At 33.4% G+C, this 18,834-nt stretch overlaps 1 protein-coding gene across 1 annotated transcript in view; it reads right to left on the bottom strand.

The window, feature by feature from the left end:
* The window catches only part of PGAP5 (Per1-like protein PGAP5), a 53,771-nt gene continuing 34,937 nt past the window's right edge, over window positions 1-18,834 (bottom strand). Inside the window, exons 9-10 of the mRNA XM_081743660.1 lie at window positions 14,792-14,932; window positions 1-6,667 (exon numbers count right to left, since the gene is read on the bottom strand). Of these exons, the coding sequence (XP_081599786.1) occupies window positions 6,506-6,667; window positions 14,792-14,932 (303 nt within the window). The 3' untranslated portion in view covers window positions 1-6,505. The remainder of the gene's footprint in view (window positions 6,668-14,791; window positions 14,933-18,834) is intronic.

Below are 18,834 nucleotides of genomic sequence, written 5' to 3' on the forward strand. Positions count from 1 at the left end.
TTTACAAGAATAAACATCTCAAACATCTTTTTTATTATTATTATTCTTTCTTTAATTTGATTTGTAAGTGCTTTCTCATCTAAATATAATGGGACATACAAATTTAAAACAATTCACCTATCAGTTATAAATTTAAAACAATTCACCTATCGGAAGACAATGTATGTTTCTGTTCCCTGCAATATAAATAACTAACAAAATGAAAACAAAACTCGAGTATTCCACACAAAATAATCCTTCGAAACTTTTAAAAACAAGTTTCGAAATTTTAAGACTACGAAGATAAATTTACACAAATACGATGAGCATATCTATTTCCAAAAGAAAAACATATATTTACATCCTTTTTAAGTGCTACTTTAACAAACATCAACTTGAACGTTTACGACTAGTAACAAGTATCAATTACTGACCCTGATTAATTAAACTTAAGTATAATATGGAACACATATTTACAATCTCTTAATACATCAAAATTAATGTTTAAACACCGGTCTACAAACTATCTGAATTCTCAAGTATTTTAATTAACGCTCGCTACACAAAGCACGTAAACGACAAACCTTATGGCACTTTAATATATGGTTTGTTTTCTTTACAATGGTCAGTTCATTCATCTTTCACTAGTTATACTGAAAGATGTTTCAATAATAGAATTAACGTAAATACTTGGAAAGGACACACGACATATATGGGAAATTTTACAAATACAACTATATTATACAATTCGTTCACTTCAGTCTAACAAATGTTTTTAAAAACCTAAATGGTATCTGAATTAAATAAATAAATATTCTCACTACCTAATTCCTAACGTACGAAGAATCCGGAAAACTTATTGAAGGCTTATAAATTATGTTTATTATTTTGTTTAAAATTTGTATTAAAAATTACTTATGGAAGAAATTAGAATTTTTAAAAATAATACAAATTGAAAGGATTTATATCTGATTTTTCTCAAATTGGTCCTATGTATTTCATTTATGTCAACTCAAAATCTTATAATGAACATCAATATAATTGAAATTCAAGTGCATACACTGTAAAAAATGAGGCGTTGAAACAACATAAAATGACTACCACTTAAGCGTGTTACTTGTGTATTAACTCAGCACCAAGCACATCGCCTTCCGAGCATATCAGAAATAACTACTTACTACCTGAGAGAATTTGCATTGGTATTTATTGTTTAATATGAACAAAGCTTTGCGAAATATATTTGGCACTTATGCCAAGTAACGAATAATGTTCTATGTTTTCTGTAATCGATCACAATAATATTGTTGTAAACCTGTGAATCGTCTGACAACAGTTACATAGGCAACACTTCTGCCATCTTCTGTTCATACGTGCTAAGACACAAGAATAATAGATAAAGAAAACAGATGGAAGCACTGCTACCTGTGTAAATGTTGTCAGATGATTCACAGGTTTACAATAATATTATTGTGACCGATTACAGAAAACATAGAATGTTATTCCACTAGTCACTTGCTGTAAATGCGAAATATATTTCCTAAACAATATAAAATAATGCAAATACTCACAGCCAGTAAGGAGGTATTTCTGATATGCTCTACGGGCTATGTGCTTGGTGTTGAATTGACACACAAGTAACACGTTAAAGTGGTAATCATTTTGTGTTGTTTCAACACCTCATTTTTTGCTGTGTACTTCACGGTCAAACAATAATGATGTTAGTTTTCCGCTGGACAACCATACAAAGATAGCTATTTATACGCACGTGTTTAAATACTGTTTACATACAAAAATAGTACCATTACGCACGCTATCTGATTTAAGATTTAGAGAAGTTCAACAGAATCAAGAATGAATCATTTGCAACTAAGATTCATACCACTTAACAGTTCTTTTTTTTTTTCGTTCCCAACAAAAGGAACATTTCCTTCGATATAGAAAGAGTAAAACTACCAAATATTCTACGAAGAAATAAAACCTTGGACATAATAAATTTTAACACGTCATTAGAAGTTACTACCAGGTGTTCCAATTTACTAAAAAATGACATACATATTCCACTTAATATAAGACAGAATATGTTGAAAAGAACAAAACGATACAGCCATAAGAATTTAAACACTAACAGATTGCCTTCTTCCATTGATTGTCATAATAGAAATTAAAAAGAAAAAAAAGAAAAAAAAAGAACCTTTCAGATATAGATAAACGAACTTAAATATAAATGTCATCTCGGAGACTAGAAAGATATGATTGATTCATCACTTTTCCTCTTTTTGGTCTGACATTCCCATCATTTTGAGATTAACAAAAGCAAATTTTCTTCATACCAAATCTATTATTTATTTATTCTGAAATACTTATTCGATCGTTTACCCGATTATTTTTTCTATTGCTAAACCACACACACAATTAACTAGTTGTACATCTTTCAGGATGAAGGTAAGATTGAACATTATCATTATAAAATTCAGTGCTGTTAAAATTCGAATAATCAAAAAAAAATAATTATTTGTACAATTATATAATATGATAAATTATTTAAATAACTTTAGCAACAATAATAAAATTGTTCCATAAATTAAACAGAATATTTTCATTTCTTGATAAAGCATGGTCTAAAAAATCCATATAATTAATTGAAATCATTATTCCCTGAAATCCAATAAGTGAAATCACTGTACTCTAAAAAGCAGCATATAAATAACTTTTATGACTAGGCCTTCGTAATTTTTTTAAGTGTCATATTCTATCTTGAGCAAAGCAATATTTATAACGAAAATGTTTCATGTTAAATAGGTTTGTTTGAGAGGCTGAAAAATAATGGTTTAAAAATTCGATGATGTATCTGTCGAGTAATATTGGTAGCAGCATTTTAATTCTAAAAGATGTATTTATAGTTCGAAATCTCATTGTCTTTATTGGCTAAGTCAGCATAAATCTGTAATCGGTTCAACTCTATTCACACGACACTCTATCTGAATTCGTATTTTTCAAACTATTCGAAAAAAAAGTTCTAAACACTTACACAATATCTGTAAGTTACTGAATCAGTCTACTTCCACAATTATTTTTCTAAAAATTAGCGCAGATACTCTGTTTATATCGTATATGATTTTTGATTATTGAAGAGGAATATTAACACAGCTAAAAAAAAAAAAAAAAAAAAAAAAATGTATAATATGTTATATAAACAGCCAAGGAATATCCACAGTTAACCAAAACTAATAAGATAGCTAACTAGTCTCAAACATTTTCATAAAAAACAAAATTTTCAACAAATATTTTACAATACTTAAATTTATCGTATAAGTGAGTGACCATTTTAATCCCACAAATAATAATAATAATAATAATAATAATAATAATAATAATAATAATAATAATAATAAACAAATAAAAAAAATAAAAATAAATAAATTCAATTACACTCATATAAGCGCATATCAAAACTCTACGAAAAAAGAAGTAGAGAATCAAAAACATTTTCCAACCACTATCGATCACAACAAAAGAGGTACGCAAGTATACATTAGCCTGATGTATGGATTATGACTCTACCGGAATATGAAAATAGTGTTACTCATCAACAACGATCAAACGATACGCAAAAGGAAACTCAGATTTAAGAAACAAATATACTTAGGAGTTCTGGAATGTACAAAATATGACCTTACCTTAGAATTGTGACTATCACACCCACAGAACAAATTACTATTCTAATATCTATGGTAGTTGAGAATAAATATTAAGGGATGTCTAAATTTCATTAGTATTGCATTTTCAGCAGTATCTCATACGATCTTACTTATTTTATGCCAACGCTTAAAAAATAAATAAATAAAAACCACTCACGTATTTAAAAAAGAGTTCTCTCTCTCTCATGTTTATTGAAAAGAAAACAAACCGCAATACTTTTTCCGTGTTAGAAGGAACAATTTTCCGATTGCTTAGACAACAGAAGAAAATGAAATGAAATGAAACTTTTATGTTTTACGTCCCACGATTATGCTAGCTAGGCTAAAGGAGGCAGTGATGATGAGAAATGAAGTATATAGTGGAATGAAAAAAGTGGGAAGAAGCGGGAGAACTCCAAGAAAATCCACGCACACATTATTTGTCCATCACAAAGCTTTCTTGACGCGAGCTGGGATCGAACCATGGATAACAGAAGACATTTCGATCTCTAATAGTTCGTTTATCAAGAAAAGTTTCCTGAAATTCCTGCAAATGATCATTTTTGTTCAAGATCATTATTGTTTAGAAAAGATTCTAGAGATATGTACAAATTATTAAGTTCAATTAAATCTAGAAATTCTGTCAAATAGTTTTAAATATATTTCTATTTGAACAATCCCCTTTGAAACTTAAATTAAATCTCTACAGTATCTCTACAGTTAATCCTGACACAACTACTAACTTTGCATCTAACTTGAAATTAGTAGCTGACCTCAGAATGATGTTGATACCTCGAGAAATACAACTTTTTTTTCGGTTTTATATGAGATATGTGCCTCTCGAGATGGCTTGAAATGATTTACTAAATAGATATCACTGTTTGTTTTATAATGATGTGTGTACAAGTGGCTGTGTGTTGGAGCAATGTGAATAGCGGTAATGCTAAATTTACCACCTAAAATTATGCTTAATCACCAAGGAAATCTTTCACGAAAATTCAAGTTCTAAAACGGAAAGAAACTAGATACGCAACATTAAATTATGTTTAATCTATATCACATTGCTAAAAGATAAATGGAGGATATAAAAATTGGACGGGAAAATATTAAGCGTATGAAATGGAATTCCTATAACAAGCAGGATGTGGAAGCCACTTTAACGTTCTGCAGTGGAACCGATAATGAAGAGTGAATGATGGTAATATATCACATTTCACTGTAAACTATCATCAACACGAAATGAAATTTCTCTTTGTAATACACAATTTCATATCCTCAGCATTACAAATGAGTGAGATACGCAATAACAGGACAGGGATTTATAGAGCAAAATTGCATTATTAATACAGACATACTTAACACAAAGGAACAAAAATATATATATAGAATATACCATTTCGCTCTTGGTTGACAAAAAATGGAAATCAAATAACAAATATAAAAATAAAAACTTACAATGAACTGAAGTGATTGTTTTCTTTGCTTCTTTATTTCTTTCAATTTCTACTTCTCTGAACATTAAGACGAATATCTCAATAATTTATTACCACTACTTTTCCATTTTCAATAAAATACCAATAACCATATAAAAGTCCACATCTCCTTATTTTACTCTAGAATATTTCTCGTTTACTCTTTCTTCCCTTTCTTTACAGTATTTTATTCTCTCACTCAAAAACTCGCAGTTAAAAATGAATAAATAAATAAGTAAAGTAAAAATTCATACGTTTATGATTTGACTGCACTTTCATACTTGCTTCTGATTGTTACGTTGAAGTTTTGCTCTAGAAAATTTGCGATTGTCAACACTGTTTTTCATCTGAATATGTCGATCCTTATAAGTTGTAATGTTTAAATAAGTAAGTTTACATTTTTGTCTTTCTCTTAGCCATACAGAAGAATATCAGTACACACGCAACTCCCTTCTTAAACCCCCGACATTAAGAAGTTTTTAAAACGAAACGACTACCGAATATTTGCAGTGTATCAAATCTTCTTACATTGATGGCAAGTGACCTTCCACTGACTGTGAAATCCTTATATGTTGATAAACAACAGCAATACACAACGACTCTCTCTCCCCTCAAAAAAAAAAAAAAAAAAAAAAAAAAAAAAAGTTAATATACTGTTTCTATACCCCAGTAAATGAGATTAAACCCAAACCCTGATGACTGTTCGGTTAAAACTGTGTATGTTATGTCGCAACAATGCATGTTAGAAGTTATTCTGGAATATTGAGAACTTCCATCAAAATAATAACCCTACAAAAATGAGAAACAGTGTAACCTTTTATGCTGATGGAAATCGGTTCCAGACGTTAACTGTAGTATTCAAGTATCTTTGGCACGTTCTCTGCAATACGATCATATACGATCATACACAATATTGATGCTTACTTTGTACATCTGTCTAAATACGTGAATACACGTGACCTTCGAAAAAGTAGAAAGTCTTGAATTTCAATTTATGAATACTCATCCTCCTATTCGTATTTCATTTCACAATATTAGGTCGCATTTTCCCAGTTAACATATAACTTGTCCTTGTAGTATTTCATGGATGAAAATAATTTATCATTGTCACTGGGAAAATTTTACAAACAGTGGATATTATCATATGTATTTTCAAAGCAACTGATGATTCTAGAACAGCAATACTTCCCAGTTACCTTAAGCAGAGATCTCATTCCTTCCAAATCAATTTCTCAAACACTGTTCTAACTTATATTACAACGAGGAAAGAGAACTCTGCTATTTTCCTTTTCCTTATCTCACAATACGTGGGACATTACAACACACATTAGGTTGAAAATTGTAAGACGAAGGACTATGAATAACATACAAATTGTCCTAGCTTTTCTTCATATAGCGAGACGGTCGACACAATCTCCTCGATGAAAATAAAATGGAAAATGCAACAGCTGCACTTCCTATACAATATATGAGGTACACTGTTGACTCTTGAGGCATGTAACATTTAGAAACAGCATAGTTGTTCGGATAGAAGACACCCTACGAAATATATAAAAACAAAGAAAGAAATATGAGTCTAAAGAATGAAATTACATGAAAGTTTAAAATGTGCACTAGTTACAACAATGAAAAGAGTTATTATTATCTTGCTTTAAAACATTTAATTTTATTACTAATTTGATCTAATTTCTAGGTGTGCTTTCTGTGATTTGTTTTTATTATCAATATACACATTCCAAACCAAAACAAGAAATTAAGTACTGCTCGAATTCAAAGTATGATATCTAAAGAAGTATTATTGATTAAAATTATATGGGCACATAAGAGGATGATTCAAATTAAGAAAAAATTGGCTACTTACTAATGAATCCTCCCTTGGGAAATGTAAATATTTTTCAAACGTTTCGGAACACGAAGCTGGTTCCGTCCTCCGCGGCAAGGTGAAAAGGATTAAAACGGGTAGGAGATATAAAAGGTGTACATGTATCCTTGTTTGATATGTATGGTACATTATAGGAGGTATACGTGAATATAGGTGGTATGTATTCCTTGTTTTAGAGCTTTTATCTCCTATCCTATTTAATCCTTTTCACTTTGCCACTGAGGACGGGACCAGATTCGTGTTCCGGAAACGTTTGAAAAATATTTACACTTCTTAAGGGAGGATTCATTGGTAAGTAGCCAATATTTTGTTAATAGGGGAAGGCGTTGTACCTGTGAACACTTTTAGAGTCTTCGAAATTTTGGTGCTAATATTCAGCACTTTTTCTCCAATTTTTGTCGTACATTTGATGTGTCATCTCTTTGCTATCAGAGAGGATGATTTTTAAACGTGTTACATAATTACAATAGCTTTTATAAGATAAAATAAGAACAAATCCGTTTTGTTCACAGGTACATTATGGTCATGTACCATTGAACAGACCCTCTTGTACCTTTGAACAGTGATAATTACAATGTTTCTGCGGCAATAATATAAAAAGAAGCCACAAATATTAACAGTCATAAATTGCAATAAAAGGTTTAGCTATAAAAAGCTCCCCAGAATTAAAATTTTATTAATTAAATTAAAAATTGAAGAGAAGTTCTAACAAAAACTTGTGAACAATAAAGTTGAGCATATACAACTCTTAACATTATGTTATATAATAAGTGAATATATAGAAACACTTAAAATTATAATTAATAACTTTATATCCTAATCTAACCTATATAAAATATATCAATTGTTTTAACTACTTACATTGTGTAGCTTTTAACAGTATTATTTATCGTTCAAAGGTACACGATGCATTAATGTTCATAGGTACAAGAGGGTCACCATTACGAAAAAAAGTTCTCCACTAGCTTAAATATTGAACAGAAGTTAAAACTAAAAATGTTACTGTATTCACCAATGATTCTACCCCAAGATTGGACAAATAAATATCACAAGTTGCGAAAACCGAAGAGCACAAAACTCAAAAGGTAACTACAAAAAATCTTCGTTTTGGGGGTGAAAAAATTAAAAGGAACATTACTCGACACAACACTCAGTAAACAACAGCCAAACGCGTTTGTAGTCCTTTTTTCATTTAATCATTCCAATGAATTTTAATCACTGCACCTAGATAGCTCTGAATTCGAGAAAAGCACAGGTGTTCAAAGGTACATTGTTTCAAAGGTACAACGCCTTCCCCTAGGTATTATTGATATTTTATCACATAAATTTTAATACATTGATTCGTTTTTCGGAATTATTTGTTTGGCTTTTCGAATCAAAGTATATGTACTATTATTAGTATCAGAGTATATCGAATGAAAGTATGTGCATATACTATAAAATAAGGCTACTGAAATTACTTTTGGTCACACCTCACAAGTAACGTCCTAAAATAATTATTATAAAGCAAATCATTTCAATAGTCACGCCTTTACACCTATAAAACAATTTTATTTAACGAATAAAATAAGAACCTTTTTCCAGTAATGAGGTCAATGACTATAACAATAATAAACAAGAATTTATTAGTTAAGTTACTACAGTTTAAATAAGAGTGTGTACATGAGTTGGGCTGAGTTTATAGTAAAATTATTTTTAAAAGTGAAAACTACAATTAACATACAAACTCTGTGAACTTTCAGCAAAACTGCGTAACATTTTACAATTTATTTCGATAAAGGCGCAAACGCTGGCAGGCCCATGAATAAATTTGTGCTGTTTATGAGCAAGATACGTTATCAAAAGCAACAGCTGCAAGATGATTCAGTAGCTTTCGTTCTGGAAATTTCGATGCCCAAAATGCTCCGCGCAGTGGGCGACCAATCACAGCAAAAGTGAATGACAGGCATATTCTGGCAAAAGTCGAGCAATACCAGCACGCAAGCAGTCATAACATCGTTAATGACCTAAGCATCCACAACAAAAGCAATCTTAAACCATTTGGAGAAAACTGGCTACAAAAAGAAGCTCGACGTTTGGTGCCAAATGATCTGGCTCAAACACATTTACATTTACGAGCTTCCTCGTGGCTATGTGGAAGTACTTTTGGTGTGGGAAACCCGGGTTCGATTCCCAGCGGAAGCTCATAAGATTTGGATACTACGTCAAGCAAAAGGTCCACATCTCATATAGCATTGCTTCTGAAAGGGGCGTTAAATTCAAATCTAATTACCTAACTAAATCGAAAATATTTATTCGATCGAATTTTTATCTGCAAATCTCCACTGAAACGTAACAAACTTGAGCCATTTCTCAAGCAGTTGATCACGAGTGATGAAAAGTGGATAACTTAAGACAACAATGTACAACAAATGTGATCGAAGCGAGGAGACGCTCCACAGTCTGTAAGAAAGCCCACAATGACGACCAGGGAGGTTCTGCTGTGCGTTTGGTGGGATTACAAGAGCATCAGGTATCACGAACTGCTGTTGCTGCCGGGTACAACGATCGACTTGGATTTGTACTATCAACAATTAGCGCAAGTGCGACTAGCAAGTAAAAAGAAATGGCCGGAACTAGTCTCCAAAAAAGGTATTGTATACCACGCTGACAACAGAAATTGAAAGAATCTGGCTAGGAAGTTTTAATGCAGTCATCGTATAGCCCGGATATAGTACCGTCTTTTTTTTTCCCTGAATACTGTTAAGTTAGTTTCAAAAGTGGCCTGTGAAAACCACATGTCACAATTTTTTTAACCAGAAATCACAGAAATTCTATAGCGATGGGTTTATGATGTCGGAAAATTGACAGATGGTCATCGAGCAAAATGATGCATAAGTGGTTTTATCACGTTAATTCCAAACCACAATAAGTGCATTCTCAATTTAACTTCCAAATGCTCAATCCTTTTTAGACAAACTGACAATCAGAAAAATGAAAATGAACAAAACTAAATAATAGTAAAAATAAAAATAATTTATGAGGAATAGGAGTTGAATCATTATAAATTATTAACACTAGAGGTCAGACGGCAGATAGAATTATAATATAAGTCGCTTTTGAGAGACGTAGAATCTGGTAACTGAGGTTTTTAGCGTAGTAATAAGCTATGTGTTTTAGGACAAGCAGGTGGAAAATCTAGCATTTCGGAAGTACTAAAGATTGTTGATCCTGATAGAAATTGCAGTTAAAAGAGTTTCTCAACATAAAATGCTGGGTAGTTGGTCCACTGAAGTAAATAATTAACTACGTTGAAAGAACTGCAATAACCGGAATTATAGAATGTGTAACTGTATCTTTGTGTTCGGATAAACTAACCGAGGTTGTGTTCTGCTTTCAATTTTAGTAACTAATTGTTTCGCCCTCTTCAAATTATAATTAATGGAATGTTGAAAAACCAGACTGGTGTCGAATATGGGTAGGCTTTGCATCTGGTTTACTGATAATTTCGTCGCTGGAGATGCAGAGTGTTGCGCATAAGGTTGGAGATGGAAATTCCCTGTTAAACAATACTAATGAGAGAATTTGGAAGTAGTTACTGAGGGGTGTTGTGGTAAGGTCAAAATGAATACCTCAAATGCGTATCACGTGCATAATACTGCCGCATATGAAGCCAGCCATATCATCTACTTAAAACTACAACTCAGCAAGTCATTCTCTGTTATTCCCCCACAAAAGAGTTCTTGCACAAAAGACATGATCACGCTCTATTAATGATAAGCAAGTACATTTACACTTTTTGATCAGAATTATAAAATATTTTATGTGACGTTGAAATGGTGAACAAAATGTACGATATTGAAATACTTATCAACAAACTGTCTACGTCCTATGCAGAAATGATAGTATTAAGTTATTTTCTTTTTTATTTTCTTTCTCTCTTTTTAGAGCACCCTCATAGCTATGTAGATAGCATATGCGCCTTTGGCGCGGGAGACCCGGGTTCGATTTCTCGGATCTCAAGCTCAAGTGGTTCGGATCCCATATTAAGCTGTACGCCCATGTCTCATATAGCCTCGCTACTGAAAAGGGATGGTAAACTCCCATCCAATTTTTCTTAAACGTATACCCTTAAGTGAGTATGTTAAGTGTATATTGTTCTTCAGGTAATGCTTAAGTAAAACTCACTTTAGTTAGGCCTACAGAAAATTTGTTAAATTTCCACTACTTTCACCAAGGAAATTCTGCAGAAATTTTCTTCAGAAACAGCTAGTTATCAAGAGGTTGGTCTCGGTTTTTCAATTTCTAGAACCCTTGCACCAAAATTGCAAGATGATTTCATTAAACGATTCGTTTCTTCTCTTGAAAAAGGCCACACAACAAGTGGCTGAAACTGCTCTGGAAAATTCTTACAGACCAAGGGTGACTCCAGAGTAGTTATATCGGCATTGGCAGTAAAACCTGCAATACTCTCGACGCGGACGTCTAGTGGTCTTTCATTGGGGCCTACAGAAAATTTGTTAAATTTCCACTACTTTCACCAAGGAAATTCTGCAGAAATTTTCTTCAGAAACAGCTAGTTATCAAGAGGTTGGTCTCGGTTTTTCAATTTCTAGAACCCTTGCACCAAAATTGCAAGATGATTTCATTAAACGATTCGTTTCTTCTCTTGAAAAAGGCCACACAACAAGTGGCTGAAACTGCTCTGGAAAATTCTTACAGACCAAGGGTGACTCCAGAGTAGTTATATCGGCATTGGTAGTAAAACCTGCAATACTCTCGACGCGGACGTCTAGTGGTCTTTCATTGGGGCCTACAGAAAATTTGTTAAATTTCCACTACTTTCACCAAGGAAATTCTGCAGAAATTTTCTTCAGAAACAGCTAGTTATCAAGAGGTTAGTCTCGGTTTTTCAATTTCTAGAACCCTTGCACCAAAATTGCAAGATGATTTCATTACATGATTCGTTTCTCCTCTTGAAAAAGGCCACACAACAAGTGGCTGAAACTGCTCTGGAAAATTCTTACAGACAAGGGTGGCTCCAGAGTTCTATAAGAAGAAGTTATATCGGCATTGGCAGTAAAACTTGCAATACTCTCGACACGGACGTCTAGTGGTTTTTCATTTTGAACGCATTCTTTAAATTCTGATACAAGATACAAATATGCAGAAAAAAATAACAATGAATTTGGCACTGCACATTTATGAATCCAGTGTATCCTGCATACATAATTATTGAACTTTTTTAATGTTAAATACACTGGTCAGCATAAAGAATTCAAGAAGTAGAAAACAACTGATATTGCTCACCTTATTTCTTCAGTTTGAATTTCTTAATGAAAAGTAATTTTAGTTTAACGTTCCACGGCTATTTTCTTTAGGTTTAAGGAGACAAATGATTAATGAAAGTGAATGAGTGTGAAATTAAGTTTTTGTGCTCTTCCACCGAGAATCAAACCCGGGAACGCTCGCACCGCAGGCGAGAGCGTGAATTTCTTAATCGATTCTGTAAAAATAATTCGGTTATATAACCATTAATATACGTATATACTTACTAAGAGTGTAATTGGAAACGGATAGAAAAAAAAACTAAGTAATAGTGAAAAGTTAACTAGCTTCATTCATGTCTCGTACATTATAATAATTGAGTGACTCGGGAGAAGACAATAGTAACAGCCGCTTCCGGTGAAATTGAGTGATTAGGTGGAATGGGTTGGGATCGGACCAAAAAACACCATGTAAATAGTTCAATATCAGAAATTTACTTGCAGATGGCAGGGAAAATTTGTTTGTTATGTCATTGCATTGAATTGCATGGGAATGGTTAATTGAGTTGAGTTGATTTTAACGTCCTTTTTCAGCAGCGAGGATATATGACGGGACGTACTGATTAACGTGGAATCCGAACCACATGAGCTCCCGCCAAGAATCGAGTCCGAGTCCCACGCCAAAAGCACGCCGCTTAGCTACGAAGGAGTTCTGGTAATGGTTAAACTTTTCTAGTTTACTGGAAAGTTAGAAAATGTGACTTACCATTGTCTTCCCCCGAGCCGCTTACTTATTAACTTGTAAACTACGGACGTGATAATACTTACATTATGTACTGAAATTCAAGTATGCATTCAACTTCGATCGTTTCTAAAGCATAAATAAATCATTCATTCGATATCTTTTCAGCATTAAGACGTAGACCTACTGTTTAACATATACTCTGAATCACACGTGCTCCTACCGGGGGAATTGAACCCTGTATCCCATGCCGAAAATGCATTTACCAATCATATACCCACAAGGAAGCTCCAAAATACGCATTGAGTTCCGCAAGTCTAGAGGAGACCGAATTTATTAAGCCTCTGTGAGTGTTCCTCGCGTTAAACTTACCCTACACGACTTGATAATGAGCTCAAAACCACGATAATTCTGACCTTTCGCCAACTAAAAACAAGAAAGATCAGTGTTTATGTTGCTTATTTCTTTGTAAAATTTGAAATTTTATTTTTCGACATTTTGCTATTCTCTATTATTTGTATTTTATAGCTGTTTATTTGAATTATAAATGCAACACTTACATATTTGTTTCTAGCTTTGCATTGGCTCTTAAATGTATAATGTAATTCAAGAATATCCATTCATTTCTTAAAAGCTTAAAGGAAAAAGTACCAGTACATCATGTGTTATTAAATTACGAAATCGTAAAGTGCATTAATGAAGTATTCTATTTTTGCCTTCACAGTAATTTGTTATACGTATGAACGTCGCACCAAAATCCACAGTGAAGGTATGTCGCTCTTGAAACAGTGAGTCAGTCTTTCTCTCACGAGAAGCAGAAAAAATCCCAACTTCCGAGTCGCGACTTCTATTCAGAGCGCGATCAACACATAGCTTACAGGCTAGCTCCACCCAATTTCCTCCTCTCCCTGTTGCCGCAAGGACATAGAAAATAAAAGAGTTCGTAGTCACGAAAAATGTATGATTACATTGTATGTAAGGCCTGGCATTTAAAGGACTGTTCTTTAGCAGCAGCGAAGGCTAGCAAGAATCAAGTCAGAACACATGAAAGAGGGTAACATCAAGCATATGATTTACGCTATGTTTTCATATCTCTTATGAACATAAATTAGTATTGTAGGTTCCACATTAAAATAACTAAAATTTATGAGTCGTTCCTAATTCGTAAATAGGAATAAATGTCCATGATTTTTATTTTTTTTTAAATATTTTTCCTTGGATCAACTGGGAAGACATGATATAAGTACTACACTTGTTATCTTAATATATGAAGGCAGACTACTTTAGACGATAAAAAGTATAAAAAGGAGAAAAACATCCATGGAAGAGAGAAACCCTCTCGGAAAACATAAAACGTATACCATTCCTTAAACAGAAGGTGAGTTTACTTAAAAAATAAAGGACGAAAGAATAAATAAATGTTAACTGAATTAATCTAACTTAAGAAGAAATTGTCTTCTTTATACCATCATAGAAGGAAAGATGAAAGAAAAGCGAGGAGCAGGATAAAGAAGAACACAACTGAGCGATTATTTGAAAAATAGAAGAAAACATTGTGGGTTAAAACAGGAAGCTGAAGATCGAGAAACGTGGAAGAAACATTCCCAGGCTCAAATCTTTTATGTATATATAAAACTCATTAGTCTCAGGACCAGCCAATAGGCAAAATACTTAATATTTGTAATAATAATTGAATTATCAACATATTCCTTAAAAAACGGTAACACTTCAAGGAAAACAGTTTGAAAAGTAAGTGTTCAATTAACATTTCCTCAAAACCAGATAAAACTTACCAGCATAAAACTCGGATTATTCTTATTTCTCCAGCTGAAGGAAGGAATGGTCCATTCATGAATATCTTTTCTATGTAGTTGATAACAGCCATGATGTGTATGGCCAGTAACAATAACTCGGGGTTGTAATGTATCATACAACTGTAATGCATCAAAGAAAAATTTAGTTAAAATGTACCATGACTTCTCTCATAGTAAAATAATTCTTAAAATAAATAATTATATGTAGTTTTTTTTTTTTCTTTTAAAAATAACAACTGTAATAATACGCATACTTGATCATAAAGAAACCTATAGCGATTCGAGTCGCACGACTAAACATTGATTATTTTATGTTGTTTCTGAAAATTCCATTCAGGGACACGACAGGAACAATTATTAGGATCATGCGTGGGACTTTTGAGATTGTATTGTTAGTATTACGTCCGTTACTCCGAACGATAACTCTTAAACAAAAGCGAATTTTCGTTTTTGCACTATATAGTTAGATCAATTACCTCAGTTAAGTTTGTTAACGAAGTCAATCTGTTAACATCTTGACGCTTAACGCTGACTTTAACGGTGGCTATCTATATCTCATACATTTAATCGATTTTTAACTTTTTTTTTTTTTTTTTTTTTTTTGCAAATAGATAGCTTCATCGATTATCTCTGTTGAATTCGTTAACGGAGTCAATCCGTTAACGTCTTAAGAGGTAATGGTGACTTTGACGGTGGGTATTTATATAAAAAAAATATCCAATACATATAAGCTAATTTTGGAATTCTGTTTTTTGCAATAGGCAGCTAAAGCGTTATCTCGGCCGAGTCCTTTAATGACGTCCATCCATTAAACTGTTAACGAGTAACGGTGATTTTAACGATGGCTATCTTTAACCTATGTATGTAACGAATTTTTGAATTTTTTAAAAATAAATAGCTAGAACGATTATCTCGGCCGAGTTCTTTAATAGCGTAACTCCGTTAACATATTAACGGAAAACGGTAACTTTACCTAGTCTAGCCATAAATATTGTCACAAACTTTTGGCTTTGACTGTAGAACCTGTTGTGTAGGTGGCAAGGTACAATTTAGCTCGTCAGCCCTGGCCAGTGTATGTCGAACAGGGAAAGAGAACGGGTAGATCTGCTTCGCTTAAGCATGGAATAGAGTGAGTACAAAAATAGAGTTGCAGTGTTTGCCTTGCATAAGGGTGGAAATTCAGCAAGTGAGATTTTCAAACTGCTGAAACTTCTGAAAATCAGCAAAAGATTTGTTTACCGCACAATCCAGCGGTTTACTGAGACCGGCAGTGTACGTGGCCGGCGAAGGGATGGTCGTCCTCGCAGTGTGAGAACAGTGGCAGCTGTTAAAGCAGGGCTGCTCGTGTGCGGCGAAATCCACTCCGGAAGCAGATCATGGCACGGGAGCTCAATATGGCCCCAAGATCAATATCCAGGTTACTTTCTGAAGACCTGAAGGTCAGAGCTTATCGGCGGAGCACGGAGCATTTCTTGACACCACAGCTGAAGCAGCAGAGGAAACTGAAGCAAGACAGCTCCTACAGCGGTATGCCAACAATGGACATCGGCAAATCCTCTTTGCCGACGAGAAAATCTTTACCATTGAAGAGAGCTTTAACCGCCAAAATGATAGGATATATGCACCAAGCTCTCGAGAAGCTCGTGGGAGAGTTCCTAAGGTTCAGAGAGGTCATCACCCCTCCTCAGTCATGGTTTAGTGGGAGGTGAGCTATGAAGGCTACACCAGACTTCACTTTTGTGAGCAAGGTGTAAAAACAAGTGCCAGGGTACATTTGGAAACTGTTCTGGAGCCTATTGTGAAGGACTTGAGTGACACCATGTTTAACAATGATCACTGGGCCTTCCAGCAAGATTCTGCGCCAGCTCATAAGGCAAGGATGACACAACAGTGGTTGGAGGCCAATGTTTCAAATTTCATCTCCAGTGCTGAGTGGCCTTCTGGTAGCCCCGATTTAAACCCTCTGGACTACAAACTGTGGGCAGTGTTAGAAGACATGGTCTGCAAGAAAAGACCCTTCACTTAAAAGTTTGAAGCGTTCCTTGGTGGCAGCAGTGGCGGATTTTCCGATTGATACTCTCCGTACTGCAATAGATGACTGGCCCAAGAGACTCAAAGCCTGTGTGCGTGCCAATGGTGGACATTTTGAAGTTTGATAGGTGCCAATTGTAAAGAATATATGTGGTTATAACATATTAAAAGCAGATTAATAAATTTCATATATTCACAAAATAGTGTGTGACAGAATTTATGGCTGTATAGCCCATGTTCCATATATGTACGCGAATATTTTATTTATGTTTTTACAATAGATAGCTAGAGTGATTATCTCGGCTGAGTTCGGTAATGGCATCAATCCGCTAACATATAAACGGACAACAGCGACTTTAACGGTGGCTATCTACAGCCCATGTCCCATACACGTAAGCGAGAATTTGAACTCTGTTTTTCACAATAAATGGGTAGAACGATTATCTCAACCCATTTCGTTAATGAAGTCAAGCCGCTAACATATTAACGGAGAACGGCAAATATAACGGTAGATAACTATAGTATATCATACACATGCATGTAAGCAAATATTTTAATTCTAATTTTTGCAATAGATAGTTACAGCCATTATCTCAACCGAGTTCGTAAATGGAGTAAACCTGTCAACATCATAACAGGTAACGGCCTCTTTAACGGTAGCTATGTAGATCCCATACATGCAAGTCTCGCATTTTTTTTCTTTCTTTTTGGTGGAGATTTCAGATATTAATAAAATATACATATCTTTATTTTACCTTTTTCATATAATCCTATAGTAAGCAAATTATCTGGATTAGATGATAGTATTTTATTTAACAACCATATGAGAAGGAAATAAGGAAATAACTAAGCTAGAGAGATAGACAATTGACGAAGAGGAAAATTAGAAGATTTCGAATGCTAGCAAGTCATGACTTTATTCTTTAGTTTAATCAAAGATGAAAGGATGGTGAAGTTTTAGTTTAAACAGTGCACTGATTTAACTTTAACTGCCTACTTTACATAAATAATTATTAAGATTGTATATAGATATAAGATAATAGCAATATCCAATAATATAAAACGTCAAACAAACATAATCATCTATACTTACATATACATGATATAGTTGTATATACACAATTATCAGAACACACATATTCATATATAACGATTAATAACTAGCTTGGCTAGCATTTACTTATAAACGCTGGTACCTTGTATTTTTCCCTTGTTTAATTTTGCGCAGTATTTCACTTGATAATTATGAAAATCTGTCTGTACGGCGTTTGTACAGATACATGTTTCTTGATACAGATGTAAATGTTTCTTGGTAAGTTGCCTGGTTACGGTTTAGTTCATTTTGCTCTAACAATACTTTTCTCTGTTTAAATACTTCGAGCAAAAGCGTAAGTTTTATCTCTTTTAATTTAGGTATATACTCTATCGATACAAAAACAAGAAAATGAATGAGATCCCCTAACAATAAAATAATACTCGTCTTTGAACGTATGATTGCGAGCCCTTGTGCATCTAAATAATTATTTAAAAACAAATCATTTTTTAGAAATAAATGTACACGACACAAAGGTCATTTACCCAATTACCATTTGTACAGTAATTGTTTTTCAAAACATTAACCTCGTCGTACAATATATTAATATGTATTTATACTATCACAATGGTTTTATACTATCACAAATTTTCTACGTATTGTATATTTGAACAAACAAACAGAAATAATGTCTATTAAGTAACATTGGAATGAACCTTATTATCGAAATATAATTCTCTGAATCTAATAACAATTAGATGAGTGAATACTGAATCGTAAGAATGAAATGAAGAAACATAATCACAACAGTATATTTTTTTTTAAATCATAGTTTTCAGTTCCAGTTTCAAAAAAAATGAAATGTTCAGTCCATCAATGCTGGATTACTATACTTCAATTCCCGTCCAGAAATTTGACTAAGTTAAGCGAATGTGATCGGCCACGGTAATGCAACCAC

This window comes from Thermobia domestica, chromosome 2 (assembly GCF_964235325.1).
Source record: "Thermobia domestica chromosome 2, izTheDome1.hap1.1, whole genome shotgun sequence".
Lineage (NCBI taxonomy): Eukaryota > Metazoa > Arthropoda > Insecta > Zygentoma > Lepismatidae > Thermobia > Thermobia domestica.